The sequence below is a fragment of the Ranitomeya variabilis genome, chromosome 2, assembly GCF_051348905.1.
Source record: "Ranitomeya variabilis isolate aRanVar5 chromosome 2, aRanVar5.hap1, whole genome shotgun sequence".
In the NCBI taxonomy this organism is placed as follows: Eukaryota; Metazoa; Chordata; class Amphibia; order Anura; family Dendrobatidae; genus Ranitomeya; species Ranitomeya variabilis.
Genome location: NC_135233.1, coordinates 262,987,180 through 263,003,347, shown reverse-complemented (window position 1 = coordinate 263,003,347; position 16,168 = coordinate 262,987,180). Strand labels below are relative to the sequence as shown.

At 53.1% G+C, this 16,168-nt stretch overlaps 1 protein-coding gene across 13 annotated transcripts in view; it reads right to left on the bottom strand.

Annotated features, from left to right (window-relative positions):
* Nucleotides 1–16,168, bottom strand: part of VAV2 (vav guanine nucleotide exchange factor 2) — an 84,978-nt gene that overhangs the window by 47,542 nt on the left and 21,268 nt on the right. For all 13 annotated transcript variants that reach the window (XR_013221247.1, XR_013221248.1, XM_077284825.1 and 10 more), the window contains exons 2-3: nt 15,289–15,405; nt 321–379 (exon numbers count right to left, since the gene is read on the bottom strand). Coding sequence is in view for 11 of the 13 variants with exons in the window: in XM_077284825.1 (XP_077140940.1) it covers nt 321–379; nt 15,289–15,405 (176 nt within the window). In the remaining 2 variants the exon portion in view is untranslated. The remainder of the gene's footprint in view (nt 1–320; nt 380–15,288; nt 15,406–16,168) is intronic.

Sequence of the window (16,168 nt, the reverse complement as noted above, 5' to 3'; positions counted from 1 at the left end):
GGTCACTTAATCCCAGGTGTAAAAGGGCGGAGTAAAAGAAAATGAGACGATCCTGTGTAAAACCACGGCAACGGAGTGTGAGTACAGTGTGAAAATAACAGCAATACACGAGAAAATCAGATGTCACCAGATCCACGGCTGCGCAGGAGACCGTCGTCATGGTGATCCCAATAGTCCTAAGAGAGCCCTGCCCCTCTGACGACGGCTTACACATAGGACACAAGATGTCAGTGACATCACAAGGACCACCGGCTTCCGCTATTGGGGGACCCGTGAGGCTCTGCTGATTGGCTACGGAGACATTATATAGTTATAATTACCGTATCCCTTTGTTCTGGGCAATGACGTGATATGAGATCTTGGACAGCGCAGAGATGACCTGCAAAAAAAACCAGACATGATGAGTGCGTCTGCAAACCCCTCCCCCATGTATCCATCTGTGCTGCTGAAGCCTCTGACCCCAGGGCCACCAATCACCCCGGTGACACATACATCATTACAACATGGTCACTCGGGGAGGCTGCAGTCCTATGCAAGTAAAGCCTCAGCAGTTCTGCAAGTTCAGTGTGCTGTCAGTGAGTGGAAACATTCCTCCAGCTTTCCCACATTTGTATGATATGAATTGCAGGGTAACATGGCAGACGTGTCTCAGGGGAGAAGCCATGCAGGTTTTCACCCAGATTCCAAAGGCTGACCCTGCACGGACCCCTCACTGCCTCCAGCAGTCATAAATTTAACTTTTATTTCTATTTCCATAGCGTAAACATATTCCGCAGCACTCTACATTTTAGAGAGGACTTATACCAACAATAGAGACATTACAGAATAACACATAAAACAGATACCAGGAGGAATGAGGGTTCTGCTGCTCACAAACTTACAATCTATGAGACTGATGTGTGGCAGGCAGGAGACAGCCCCCTTCATCTGTGCTACCACTATGGGAAGGACAAGCTGACCGAGAAACGCTCTGCAGCCCGAAGGAGTGAAAGGTGTCGCAGCCCGACGGAGGGAGAGGCGGCGCAGCCCTGCAGCCCGACGGAGGGAGAGGCGGCGCAGCCCTGCAGCCCGACGGAGGGAGAGGCGGCGCAGCCCTGCAGCCCGACGGAGGGAGAGGCGGCGCAGCCCTGCAGCCCGACGGAGGGAGAGGCGGCGCAGCCCTGCAGCCCGACGGAGGGAGAGGCGGCGCAGCCCTGCAGCCCGACGGAGGGAGAGGCGGCGCAGCCCTGCAGCCCGACGGAGGGAGAGGCGGCGCAGCCCTGCAGCCCGACGGAGGGAGAGGCGGCGCAGCCCTGCAGCCCGACGGAGGGAGAGGCGGCGCAGCCCTGCAGCCCGACGGAGGGAGAGGCGGCGCAGCCCTGCAGCCCGACGGAGGGAGAGGCGGCGCAGCCCTGCAGCCCGACGGAGGGAGAGGCGGCGCAGCCCTGCAGCCCGACGGAGGGAGAGGCGGCCCAGCCCTGCAGCCTGACGGAGGGAGAGGCGGCGCAGCCCTGCAGCCCGACGGAGGGAGAGGCGGCGCAGCCCTGCAGCCCGACGGAGGGAGAGGCGGCGCAGCCCTGCAGCCCGACGGAGGGAGAGGCGGCGCAGCCCTGCAGCCCGACGGAGGGAGAGGCGGCGCAGCCCTGCAGCCCGACGGAGGGAGAGGTGGCGCAGCCCTGCAGCCCGACGGAGGGAGAGGCGGCCCAGCCCTGCAGCCTGACGGAGGGAGAGGCGGCGCAGCCCTGCAGCACGACAGAAGAGGCGATGCTCTGCAGCATTAACGATGTAGGAGGCGACACTTTGCAGCACGATTGAGGGGGAGGCGCTGCTCTGCATCACGGCGGAGGGGGGAGACCATGCTTTGCAGCACAACATGACATGGCAGCCATGTTTGTAGGAATCGTTTCTGCTAGTCTTGGGGCCTCATGAGCTGAACCCTTCCCGCTGGTGTAGGCTCCTTCCACTGAGATAAATTGTCACATTCATTTTCAGTTCCGATACCTTCAGAGCTGAAATCCACTGTCTTCTTACAACTTGTTTTGGTGAACTGTAGCGCTACTGCCCCCAATATTGCAGAGCTCATTATGTGGGTGACTGTCCGCATGCTTACAGACAGTTTCCAACCAGCAGAAGAGTGAATACAGATCTGGAGGTTCATTCTTCTGACCAGTAGCTGAAGGGTCTGTGTGATTAGGCTCATTTTGGTAACTGGCCCCTCATCTTCCAACAAGGCAGCAGTAATAATAAGCTCCTATGTATCATGGTGGATCATCACGGAGTCACTGTTTGCGGCGTCAGCACTATACACACAGCGAGAATCGTCCCCATGTGTCAGGACGTCCGCTGCCATCATGATCCCCTCCCCTATAAGTAAAGATCTCAGCACAATAAGGAGACAACATAAAAGACAGCAACGCAGCGGGAAGTCACAGAGGAGTGGCGGCTGACCACAATGCAGGAGCAGACATGCATTATACATGAGGACACAGGAGGGAAGAACACACGATCCAACCCCTTATCTTTTCTCATATGCTTTTTTCGGAATGGGACGCTGTGAACGATGACTGCTCACTGTGCCAGGCTTGTCATGAGGCACCAGTAGTAAAATTAAATGAAGTAATAGTGCAGCGCTGGGGGCAATGGGGTCACACAAAGTCCGGGGTAATGACGTACGACGTCTGATGTCATGGGTCATCAGTAATCAAAGGGAGCCGGTCATGGAAACGGTCAGCAAGCTTGGAGGCAGACACCCGCCCTGAGACGAGCTCCTGTAACAGTGAACATCAGAGTGTAGTCAGGATCTGATATTCAATAAATGAAAAAAAAACAAAAGCAGTGATAGAGTGAAGTGTGAGGCGGCTGCACGGGTTGGGCAGAGAGGAGACGGATGTGGCAGCTGCCTGCGAGGAATTATATGAATATTGATTCCTGGTGGAGAAGGGGGGGGGGGGGTCAATAACACAATAACCTCATGGATGGAGATGGGAAAAGGGGAAGAACCCCCATAGTGAGAGGTGGCGCGGGCTGGATCCCAGAGCTTTCCGGGAGGGCCATGGGGGGGAGCACAGTGTTGTTGGCAGGGGCCAGGGGGAAGCACAGAGTCTTCGGCAAGAACTGAGGCGGATGCACATAACCATCAGCGGTGTCAGGGGGTAAGCGCACAGCAGTCAGCGGGTGGCCAAGGGGAAAAGAACAAATCCATCAGCGGGGTTCAGAAAAAGCACAGAGCAGTCGCTGGGTGCCAGGGGGAGGTAAGAGCCATTGGCTGTAGAAAGCAGAGCCGTCAGCGGGGGCTGGCGCACCACAGTCATTATAGGGACCATACGTCCAGGATGGTAAATCTAGTGACTGTAAACGCCATCACAGACTTGGAACAGATGGAAGCAGCGCTCAGCCACAAGGCTCCCAGCAATGCCATGTATTACAGTTATAAAGTTACAGCACAGACTCTGAGCAGACAGCTCGCCCTGCACATGGGGCGCTACACATGTACATACACAGTTCCGCGAGTTTCGTGCAGGAATCTTCTGCTCCGGTGGAATCTGCGCGGTCGTTATAAATAAACTATGAGAATTTTCCCTAAAATTTAAGCAGTGTCTTGTATCATCAGCGTCGTCGCCTCCTTCGTGCGGCCCATGCTTCCGGATATCCATGAAATATTCATTCCTACATCCATACTGGCCCCATGTGCTGTCGCTGAGATCAGCAACGCCCACCACCGATCATTAACAATTTGCTTCCCTAAGAGAAATCAGCAGTCGAGCGAGAAGCATCACCAGATCTTCGCTTACAGCACAAGTCCGATGGAATCGACAATTACCGTCTGAAACCAAGATGGCAGCACCGTCATCCAGGACATTTGAGAAGAGAAAGTAACAAGAACCTCACATCTGAATATATTGCTGTGCAACTGATGCTCCGAACGAGACAACCACTGTGTGAGTAATGGCGGCTATACTGACCAGCATCCGGCTTTCCTGGAATTGGCGAGAGCGACGGACACATACTGGACCCCAGTCTACAGCACAGAGGACAGAGGTCAGGACCCAAGAAGCTGTGCCACTGTAACACAACAGCCAAATGGGAAATCAAGTAACACAAAAATATCCATGTTGTCCATACTTAATGTATCAAACTGTAAATATTAGCCTCAAACTTCTCTCCTTCCCCCTCTGGCAGCTGACGATAAAACCCTATTTTCCACAGAGGCTCTGTTCATTCCCTGACAAGCAGTGATAAGAACCACAGACCTGGTTGTGGGGCGAATAAGTGTGCACTCGGCTCATTAGAAGGAGGTGACCGAGTGTGTCCTCCAGCACTCGGCTCATTAGAAGGAGGTGACCGAGTGTGTCCTCCAGCACTCGGCTCATTAGAAGGAGGTGACCGAGTGTGTCCTCCAGCACTCGGCTCATTAGAAGGTGACCGAGTATGTCCTCCAGCACTCGGCTCATTAGAAGGAGGTGACCGAGTATGTCCTCCAGCACTCGGCTCATTAGAAGGTGACCGAGTATGTCCTCCAGCACTCGGCTCATTAGAAGGAGGTGACCGAGTGTGTCCTCCAGCACTCGGCTCATTAGAAGGAGGTGACCGAGTGTGTCCTCCAGCACTCGGCTCATTAGAAGGTGACCGAGTATGTCCTCCAGCACTCGGCTCATTAGAAGGAGGTGACCGAGTATGTCCTCCAGCACTCGGCTCAGAAGGAGGTGACCGAGTATGTCCTCCAGCACTCGGCTCACTAGGGGGTGACTGAGCCTGTGTGTCCAGAACGCTGCACCAGATGCAGAATAATGACAAGTTTGCAATCAGTTTAAGATGAAAGGTTCTGGTCAGATCAGGCTACACATGGGAGCTCATGTGGACAAGTCACAGCTGAAAACCCCCCAAAAGGCGAGAGAGGTGGATCCATTCTTTTCTCTCATTAGATTACAACCAAATCTGGTGACGTTTTACATCAGTGATGGCCCTCCTCCATGCTTTATACCATGGCTCTGCTCCATTCCGACTGCAGCAAAGCTGGATTGTGTATGTCTGAAAAGCCCCCGACCACTGTACTTTACACTACCACTCTGTTCATATTGCCTACTTTCTTTATACACTCCCATCAGTTATGTCACCAGACCCATTCATAACGGCATCATATCACATTACAGAGAACATGAAGAAACACTGGGACTTGTAGTTCAACCTCAGACACATACTGTTGGAAGGCCAAAGCTCTAATATAGTACCGTGGGGCACGCCACGATCACCACGGTTCACTTCTCTACAGACTGCGCTTCATTACTGAAGGGGCGGTAATGAAGTGAACGATCAGCGGCGATCATTTCCTCTATTCTCTTCAGGGCGATGGGAAAATTACGGAAATTTTCAGGAAATTAAAAGTGTTCTATTCACCTCAGCAGTGTAATTACAGGGGAGATGACGATGCGGGGGATGGAGTGAGCGCCATGCAGAATAACCGAGAGCAGCGCAATAGAAAATGACAGATCAATGTGTATCCACTCGTCTGATTGTGACTGGTGACAGCTACAAGAACAGTTAAAAACAAGAACAGTTAAAAACAATGGCGGCTGCAGGACGGGACCCCAAGACCTCAGTCTCTGCCCCTGCCCTGTGTGAGGAGTCGTGGGAGGTTATATCACTGCTCCTTATTCCTAAACGCTCAGAGCAGGTAGGTGATAAAGCTACACTGAGGATGGCAGCAGTGCAGGATGGTGAGGAATACATTGTATTAATCTGAGCAGAGATACAAAACACCAGTACAGAGCTCGGAGGAGGATGTGGGGCAACAAGGACCCCAGAAAGTGATGACATCACACACAAGAGGCAGCTGTGCCCTAACATCTCACTCGCTGGCACCGTACTCATGCAGCAGGAGGCTCCGGCTAAACACCCCCTGATAAACAATGGAAACACTGAGCGTTTCCATCCGGATCTGCTGGCGTTCGTCGCTCATCTGTCCGTTGTGATGAAGCACATGAAGCGCTCAGGACAGTAACAAAGGGGATATAGAAAACGCGCAAGAGAGGATGCCGGCTGCCAAGAATAACGCTGATCCCCGAGCGAGGACAGGAAGGGGAAATCCAGAAATAACTCTCGTCTATGGGCTAACACCCCGGGGTGAGACACGGCGCAGCACCCCACACACACGTACAGAGAACAGCGAGGAGATACAGCACCTGAGGGGTTAAACCACCCACAGAAAAGGAACAAGAACCAGGACGTAAGGTGTAGCCTCTGAAAGGGTTAACGGCCGCCATTACTGGGTAAACGGGTGGTGTAAAAAAGTAAGTACCCCCTGTCACATGACCCAGGAAAAGGTCACCCCTGTAAGCGGGATCAGTGCTTACAAGTCGGCTGTGGGCTATCATGTGGACAGATCAATTCTCTCCTGTGACCTATACGGCGCTCTGTAAGCGAGGATGGTGACATTTAGCCACCACAGTACGTCGCCCCTGCAGGAGTACAGAGCTCCGCTCGCCTTCATCAGGTTCTGTATCATTCACTTGCTACGCTTGGGAGCTCGCTCAGGAGCTAATGATTGCGTCTAATGATATGTGAAAGTGACAAGACTGATCTCCCACCGACCAGATGATGTCTCAGGATGAGCCGACGGAGGAAGACGTGAGGAGACGCAGATGTAGTTACTGAATGGCACATTCATCATTTCAGAGACATCACCATCATTAATACAATAACTTTAGAAGTTTGGGCTTTTTCGCTTCACGGTGCTCAACAACAGAAAGAAATAAAGGTTGTCAGGTGGGTGCGGACAGTGTTAAAGTCACCTGACGCCACAACTCCGGGGATATCTCTCTGCAGAGACAGGAAAATGAGCTGCGCTGCCAGACGGGAATCTGGATAATGATACTGCGTCGGCATCCTCCGGGACTGTGAGCTCATAGCCGGGAGCGTCCATCATCTATAGGACCCCAGACGCCGGGTGCGCATATCAGACAACATGGATGCTGCATATGACATCATGATGTTCAGCGCGGCAACATGTCGAGGTGCAGACAAAAGGCGGCCCACCAGGAAGGGAAGGGCGCCCACCAGGAAGAGGTCACGCACCAGGAACGGGAGGGCGCGCACCAGGTGATGCACCAACAGGGGTCGCGAAGGAGGCAGCACATCACTATACAACAGGACAAGTTGCCATCTATCCGTACAGATTACGCAGATTTACATGTGATGAGGGCTGGAAATTGGCACCAGCGGGAAGGCAGCAGAATATTGCTTTACTGTGCACTGACCGCCCCTCCATGTCACCCTGCTTGCCATCAGCCATGTTAAAGCAAACACTGGAGGGAGCAGCACCTGCTCAGATTTGTCACCACCCAAACACTTAAGAGACAATTTAAGATGTTTCCTTGGAAACAAGCTGCACCGATCCTTGCCATGGTCCTATCATCACCTGGGCTACAAAGAATTTGCAAATTGGGATGATAACCCCTTTATGCCTCTGAGAATTAATAGATAAGTGTGTGGGAGCCTGAAACCCCCTGTCCCCATTGTGAACGAGCGATGTAGCCTGTGATCTCAGTCTATTGCACTAAGGTCACAGGGCCTGGGATCCCAGTCTATCGCGCCAAGGTCACAGGGCCTGGGATCCCAGTCTATCGCGCCAAGGTAGAGGATTTCCAGTGGCGGTGGTCCAGAGTTGGAGGATGCCCAGTGGCGGTGGTCCAGAGTTGGAGGATGCCCAGTGGCGGTGGTCCAGAGTTGGAGGATGCCCAGTGGCGGTGGTCCAGAGTTGGAGGATGCCCAGTGGCGGTGGTCCAGAGTTGGAGGATGCCCAGTGGCGGTGGTCCAGAGTTGGAGGATGCCCAGAGTTGGAGGATTTCCAGTGGCGGTGGTCCAGAGTTGGAGGATGCCCAGTGGCGGTGGTCCAGAGTTGGAGGATGCCCAGTGGCGGTGGTCCAGAGTTGGAGGATGCCCAGTGGCGGTGGTCCAGAGTTGTAAGATGCCACACAGGGCTTGTTTGGTCTTGGAGAACACCCCCAGCTGCAGTCCAGAGTTGGAGGATGCCCCGAAACGATGTTTGGTTTTTCCATCAATATATCAAATATTTTGTCATCTGAGGACACAATCTGGTTGCTGCTTCCACGTGGTATTCTGGCTATCACCCGAGTGCCACCTATTTCTGTGTGTCTCATCAGCTGTGGAGACAATCGTCACATCTGTCTCTTTCGATTATGATCTGGGAGTCTTGCAGCCGGGAGGGAGATATCAACTGTGGAGTGAGAGAACTGCACGGACATCTGGGACTGCAGGGGACACACCCACCACATTACCAGAGACTTTCAATCAGCATCGGACAGCTGGTATGCTCGCTGCAGCCATGAAGACCCAGAGCTGAAGAGCCGTGAGAAAACGTATCCCGAGGACCCCTGAATATCCCTGGCATCCGCCCCCCATGGCCATGTCTTCAGCCTCTCACACCTAATGGGGGTGCAGAGAATATGGAAGTTATGGGCACATTTGCGATTAACCCTTTGTCAACATCTATCAGTCACCTCCCTCTGTACAGTGACCCTTTTTCCCAGGGCATTATGGGAGAGGCCTGGGGCAAGGCCTCTATTGAGCAGATACTTCCATCCCCTCAGTGATAATGAAAGAGCGCAGTGTTCGGGGCAAGTGACCGGGAGGGGAAGACTCATCCCCGGGGTCCACAAAAGAACGAGAAGGGGGTGGTGAAGGGGGCATTCAACTTCTCTTCAGATCTCCATTCACATCCTATAATGCTACTGGTTTATAATAAAGGATCACAGAGATCTCTGTATAAAGAGCTGTGAAATCTGCAGCGAGATCCACTTTAGTACAGGTCAAGAGCAAGTATTATTAGTGGAGACAGTCAGGCAACGGGGTCTGTGTCGCTGCGGTGCGGATGGAGTTACTGACTTCACTCCATGTAGCCAACAAAGACTTTACTCATTAAACTGTTTGCAAATGGCTAAGATAAGAATTGGTTATTGAGACAACGCAGCGCTGGCACCCCCACCACATGGAACGATCGGCAATTTACCACACTCCTCCTGGAGCCATACAGTGGAACGGTCTGATCATTATATGCAGCAGACAGTGATATCCCACCATCTTATCGACAACACTGACCAATCTAGCGCTCCCTGTTATCAGCCATTAGTGTAGGCATGCTGCACTATATGGACACAGCAGGCACACTGGTAAGCGGCAGATGCAGGCGGATCCTCCATTGTCAGCAGTCACTATGAACAGGACGAGAACCCCACCGCTCAGGTGCTGTATTATGTGACCGTGCTCATTTCCTGTCATCTCGGCACAATGAGACATGTAATATTACAGAACGGTTATTATCAGTGAGATAATGGGGCAGCGCCTGATAAATGCTGGCTGCATTGAGAGGATAATGAGCAGCCGTGGTGACAGGATCAGAAGATAAGAACTGAATACCCCCCAATAACATTGCACCCGACCGTCACACCATGACTGGGTCCCCACGAATAACAGTGAATGACTGCCATCCCATGATTGAGCTCCCTGAATAACACGGTACTCAGTCACCCCATGACTGTTCCCCTTCCCCCCCCCCCCCCCCCAAATAACAGTGTCCAACAATAACCCCATTACTGGGCCCACCGAATAACAGTACATGACTGTCACACCAAGACTGGGCCCCCCAAAAAAGTGTACAACCGTCACACTGTGAGTGGGTCCCCCGAATAACAGTGCCCAACCGTAATCCCATGACTGAGCCCCCTGAATAACACAGCGCCCGGCCGTCATCCCATGACTGAGCTACCTGAATAACACAGCACTCAACCGTCACCCCATGACCCAACACCCCTAAACTACAGTGCCCAACTGTCAAGAGATATTATATTGACATATCTGATAAGGGCCGCCATTATAGAACTTGCAGTGGGTCATCACCCATCTGACGGCAGATTTCTATTCAGTCCTGATAGTGTCTCTGTGTATGAATGGCGACACATCCAGCATCACTCTGCGTCCTAAAGGTACCTTCACACGAAGCGACGCTGCAGCGATAGCGACAACGATGCTGATCACTGCAGCGTCGCTGTTTGATCGCTGGGGAGCTGTCACACAGACCGCTCTCCAGCGACCAACGATGCCGAGGCCCCCGGGTAACCAGGGTAAACATCGGGTTGCTAAGCGCAGGGCCGCGCTTAGTAACCCGATGTTTACCCTGGTTACCAGCGTAAAAGTAAAAAAAACAAACAGTACATGCTCACCTGCGCGTCCCCCGGCGTCCGCTTCCTGACACTGACTGAGCTCCGGCCCTAACAGCACAGCGGTGACGTCACCGCTGTGCTTTCACTTTCAGTTTAGGGCCGGCGCTCAGTAAGTGTCAGGAAGCAGACGCTGGGGGACGCGCAGGTGAGCATGTACTGTTTTTTTTTTTTACTTTTACGCTGGTAACCAGGGTAAACATCGGGTTACTAAGCGCGGCCCTGCGCTTAGTAACCCGATGTTTACCCTGGTTACCAGTGTAAAACATCGCTGGTATCGTTGCTTTTGCTTTCAAACACAACGATACACAGCGATCGGACGACCAAATAAAGTTCTGGACTTTATTCAGCGACCAGCGACATCACAGCAGGATCCTGATCGCTGCTGCGTGTCAAACGAAACGATATCGCTAGTGAGGACGCTGCAACGTCACGGATCGCTAGCGATGTCGTTTCGTGTGAAGGTACCTTAAGTGAAACCAGAGAAGCAGCCAATATCTGTGCCACTTCTCATTAATCCTATGAAAAGGTACCGTCACATTAAGCGACGCTGCAGCGATAGCGACAACGATGGCGATCGCTGCAGCGTCGCTGTTTGATCGCTGGAGAGCTGTCACACAGACCGCTCTCCAGCGACCAACGATGCCGAGGTCCCCGGGTAACCAGGGTAAATATCGGGTTGCTAAGCGCAGGGCCGCGCTTAGTAACCCGATGTTTACCCTGGTTACCAGCGTAAAAGTAAAAAAAACAAACAGTACATACTCACCTGCGCGTCCCCCAGCGTCTGCTTCCTGACACTGACTGAGCTCCGGCCCTAACAGCACAGCGGTGACGTCACCGCTCTGCTTTCACTTTCACTTTAGGGCCAGCGATCAGTCAGAGCAGGAAGTGGACGGCAGGGGACGCGCAGGTGAGCATGTACTGTTTGTTTTTTTTACTTTTACGCTGGTAACCAGGGTAAACATCGGGTTACTAAGCGCGGCCCTGCGCTTAGTAACCCGATGTTTACCCTGGTTACCAGTGTAAAATATCGCTGGTATCGTTGCTTTTGGTGTCAAACACAACGATACACGGCGATCGGACGACCAAATAAAGTTCTGGACTTTATTCAGCGACCAGCGACATCACAGCAGGATCCTGATCGCTGCTGCGTGTCAAACTAAACGATATCGCTAGCGAGGACGCTGCAACGTCACGGATCGCTAGCGATATCGTTTAGTGTGACGGTACCTTAACTCCTCGCTCCTCACGCTGGGGGGCACCACGGCATCTACTGGAGGCCAATTGTGTACAGTCATAGACTTACTTATTCCAGGTTTTATAAATGGTGTTTTTTCCCAGCAGAAGTAGAGTAAAAGCAGACTAATATCAGCCAGAGATAAGTGGCACAGGATGCCGTAGGCATACAGATCAATAGCTCTGACCGGCATCACCGTCCCAAAATAGTACAGACCCGCACGGCGGCGCAATTAATAAACATAAAAGCAGTACTCAACATGAGACCCCCGACCTCACAATGTGCACACAAGCCCATCTCCAACATGCACCTGATGCAACATTGAGGCTTCGCACATTGTCATGGAATGTGCCAGAGTCCCCGCTGGCCACAACTACATGTGATCCAGGTGAAGACAGAACAGTGCTGCACCCCCCTATAATGTAATACTTATCTGGATGACTTCCCCCATCATACCACCACAAAGGCAGCAGCACCAGGGGGTAGGATGAGCCTCATGGAGTGAAAGAATTAACATTAAGGTCATGAAGATCCTGCTGGAATCTTCCTAAGGGTACCGTCACACAGTGCAATTTTGATCGCTACGACGGTACGATTCGTGACGTTCTAGCGATATCGTTACGATATCGCAGTGTCTGACACGCAGCAGTGATCAGGGATCCTGCTGAGAATCGTACGTCGTAGCAGATCGTTTGGAACTTTATTTCGTCGCTTGATCACCCGCTGACATCGCTGGATCGTTGTGTGTGACAGCGATCCAGCAATGCGTTCGCTGGTAACCAGGGTAAACATCGGGTAACTAAGCGCAGGGCCGCGCTTAGTAACCCGATGTTTACCGTGGTTACCAGCGTAAAAGTAAAAAAAAACAAACCGTACATGCTCACCATCTGATGTCCGTCAGGTCCCTTGCCGTCCGCTTCCCGCTCTGACTGTCTGCCGGCCGGAAAGTGAGAGCAGATCACAGCGGTGATGTCACCGCTGCGCTCTGCTCTCACTGTACGGCCGGATCTGTCAGAGCAGGAAGCGGACGGCAAGGGACCGGACGGACATCAGATGGTGAGCATGTACGGTTTGTTTTTTTTTACTTTTACGCTGGTAACCACGGTAAACATCGGGTTACTAAGCGCGGCCCTGCGCTTAGTAACCCGATGTTTACCCTGGTTACCCGGGGACTTCGGCATCGCTCCAGCGCCGTGATTGCAACGTGTGACCGCAGTCTACGACGCTGGAGCGATAATCATACAATCGCTGCGACGTCACGGATCGTGCCGTCGTAGCGATCAAAATTGCACTGTGTGACGGTACCCTAAGGCCTGACAACGAGGATCAGCGAAAGCAGGAGAGGTCATCACGGAAGCCCCTTCCCCCACGCAGAGGTCCACAGGCAAGACAATATGGCGACAAACACGTCACATCCCATTGCAGTCTAGGTCAAAAACCTAAGAATGTCCATCTTTTTTCTTTCTACTTAAAATTCACTGTCAATTTTAGATGGCAAAAGACCAAAACCTCCGCCTGCATCGACTGCGGGAAATCCTGACGTTACCAGACTCAGCGCCTGAAGCATCCGCGGGAAATCCTCATATCACCAGAACCTCCACCTGCAGCAACCATGAGAAATCCTGAAGTCGCCAAAATCATCACCTGCAGCAACCTTGTGACATTCTGATGTCACAACAACCTCCACCTGAAAAGTCCATGGGAAATCCTGCCATCACCAGATCCTTTACCTGAAGCAACCAAGGGAAATCCTGCTGTCACCAGAACCTTTGCCTGAAGCAACCAAGGGAAATCATGACATCACCGGATCCTTTGCCTGAAGCAAACATGGGAAATCATGACGTCACCAGAACCTCTGACTGAAGCAACCAAGGAAAATCCTGCAGTCACCAGAACCTCCGCCTGAAGCAACCAAGGGAAATCATGACATCACCGGATCCTTTGCCTGAAGCAAACATGGGAAATCATGATGTCACCAGAACCTCTGACTGAAGCAACCAAGGAAAATCCTGCAGTCACCAGAACCTCCGCCTGAAGCAACCAAGGGAAATCCTGCCGTCACCAGAACCTCCGCCTGAAGCAACCAAGGGAAATCCTGCCGTCACCAGAACCTCCGCCTGAAGCAACCAAGGGAAATCCTGCCGTCAGCAGAACCTCCGCCTGAAGCAACCAAGGGAAATCATGACATCCCCAGAACCTCTGACTGAAGCAACCAAGGGAAATCATGACATCACCAGAACCTCTGACTGAAGTACCCAAGGAAAATCCTGCCGTTACCAGAACCTCCGCCTGAACCAACCAAGGGAAATCATGACATCCCCAGAACCTCTGACTGAAGCAACCAAGGGAAATCATGACGTCACCAGAACCTCTGACTGAAGCAACCAAGGAAAATCCTGCCGTCACCAGAACCAACCAAGGGAAATCATGACATCCCCAGAACCTCTGACTGAAGCAACCAAGGGAAATCCTGCCATCACCAGAACCTCCGCCTGAAGCAACCAAGGGAAATCCTGCCGTCACCAGAACCTCCGCCTGAAGCAACCAAGGGAAATCATTACATCACCAGAACCTCTGACTGTAAAGTCTGCAAGAAATCCTGCGGTCTCTAAAGGTGGAGGTTCTGGTGATGTCAGGATTTCTTGCTATAATGCGACATTGCATCTGATAAAACGCAAGCAGAAGGAGGGCCATATAAAAGATGATTCAGGAGGGTAGGGCTTGATATTTTCAGGACTTATCTATAAGTTTAACACCTAACCTTCCTCGACCTCCAGCGCACATACATGGTCTCATACAAGGAAGGACATGCCGGACACGGTTCCTGCACATTCCTGATAATTGCCGCTCCAAACCATCATACACTTCACTCTCACAGTTCTTAGCTCACGTCTTCCTTTGCACTATTGGGGCCAAGACCACTGCACATGAGACCACCCACAACAACCAGATCAGCAGAGGATGAAAGACCAGATAAAAAGGAAAGATTCCCACACTGAGGTGAATTATATGCCGCACAAGCCTGCACACAGCCCCCCATATACCACACCATGCCGTACACGACACCCCTATAAATCGCATGAGGCCATACACAGGCCTCCTATATACCACACATGGCCCCCTTATATACCAAATGAGCCCCCACACGGCCTCCCCTATATACCGCATGATCCCCCATACAGACCCCAATATACAGCGCGAACCCCCACATACTCGCCTCGCTTCCGTTCCCCCGACTCTGCCTCTGCACCCGTCTCGGGTGCACTGACTCTCTCACATGCTGATTGGTGGAAGAAAGGGCAGATGGCCTCTCCTCCACCAATGTATTCACTGCGGTCTGCATCCATAGGATGTGGACAGCGGTGGCGGATGGTCGGCGCCTGGTCGGCGCCTGGGGGAGGGCTCTGTGCAGTGCTTCAGCCCTACGGCTATCTCGGTCCGCGGGTCGCACTTTGCCAAGGTTCTGTATTGCAGCTGAGAGGCCTGGATCGAGCTTTAGCCTCTAGATATAAACGATTAATGCTTCCAGTCACTGAAAGCAGGCTGAGATGGGGAAAAAATTGTGTCTGAAAGTTGCAGAACTTGCTATTGCGATGATGAAGCTTCGATAAAAAACAAAAAAAAAAACAAATTAGACATGAAAGGGTTAACGTGTGTGTGTGTGTGTGTGTGTGTGTGTGTGTGTGTGTGTGTGTGTGTGTGTGTGTGTACCTAGATGTCATAAAGGGGGTGTATAGACATGACGTATCCCCCATAGTAGGCCCAAGCACTGCAGACATTCTCCAATTAACACCCTAATCATCAGAGCACAGGATCGGACAGGCTGCAGCAGTCACTCACCTTCCCAAAGTCCCGGACATCGAAGAGATCGAAGGGGTCAAAGAGGTCGCAGTTCCGTAATCCAAACTTATCGTGACAAACCTTCAGAAATGTGCGGATGTTCTTCAGACAAAGGAACTGTGGGAGAAGAAAACAGGTTAGGGGACTACAACACCCGGCAGAGCCAATAGCCCCCCTCCCCCACATCAGGAAACATAACTAATACTCTATCTACAGCATTGAGTCTGAAGGCCAGCAGAGGGCCGGCACACAGGCTGCGAAGGCCAGCAGAGGGCCGGCACACAGGCTGCGAAGGCCAGCAGAGGGCCGGCACACAGGCTGCGAAGGCCAGCAGAGGGCCGGCACACAGGCTGCGAAGGCCAGCAGAGGGCCGGCACACAGGCTGCGAAGGCCAGCAGAGGGCCGGCACACAGGCTGCGAAGGCCAGCAGAGGGCCGGCACACAGGCTGCGAAGGCCAGCAGAGGGCCGGCACACAGGCTGCGAAGGCCAGCAGAGGGCCGGCACACAGGCTGCGAAGGCCAGCAGAGGGCCGGCACACAGGCTGCGAAGGCCAGCAGAGGGCCGGCACACAGGCTGCGACGGCCAGCAGAGGGCCGGCACACAGGCTGCGACGGCCAGCAGAGGGCCGGCACACAGGCTGCGACGGCCAGCCGAGGGCCGGCACACAGGCTGCGATGGCCAGCCGAGGGCCGGCACACAGGCTGCGACGGCCAGCAGAGGGCCGGCACACAGGCTGCGACGGCCAGCCGAGGGCCGGCACACAGGCTGCGATGGCCAGCCGAGGGCCGGCACACAGGCTGCGAAGGCCAGGAGAGGGCCGGCACACAGGCTGCGACGGCCAGCCGAGGGCCGGCACACAGGCTGCGACGGCCAGCCGAG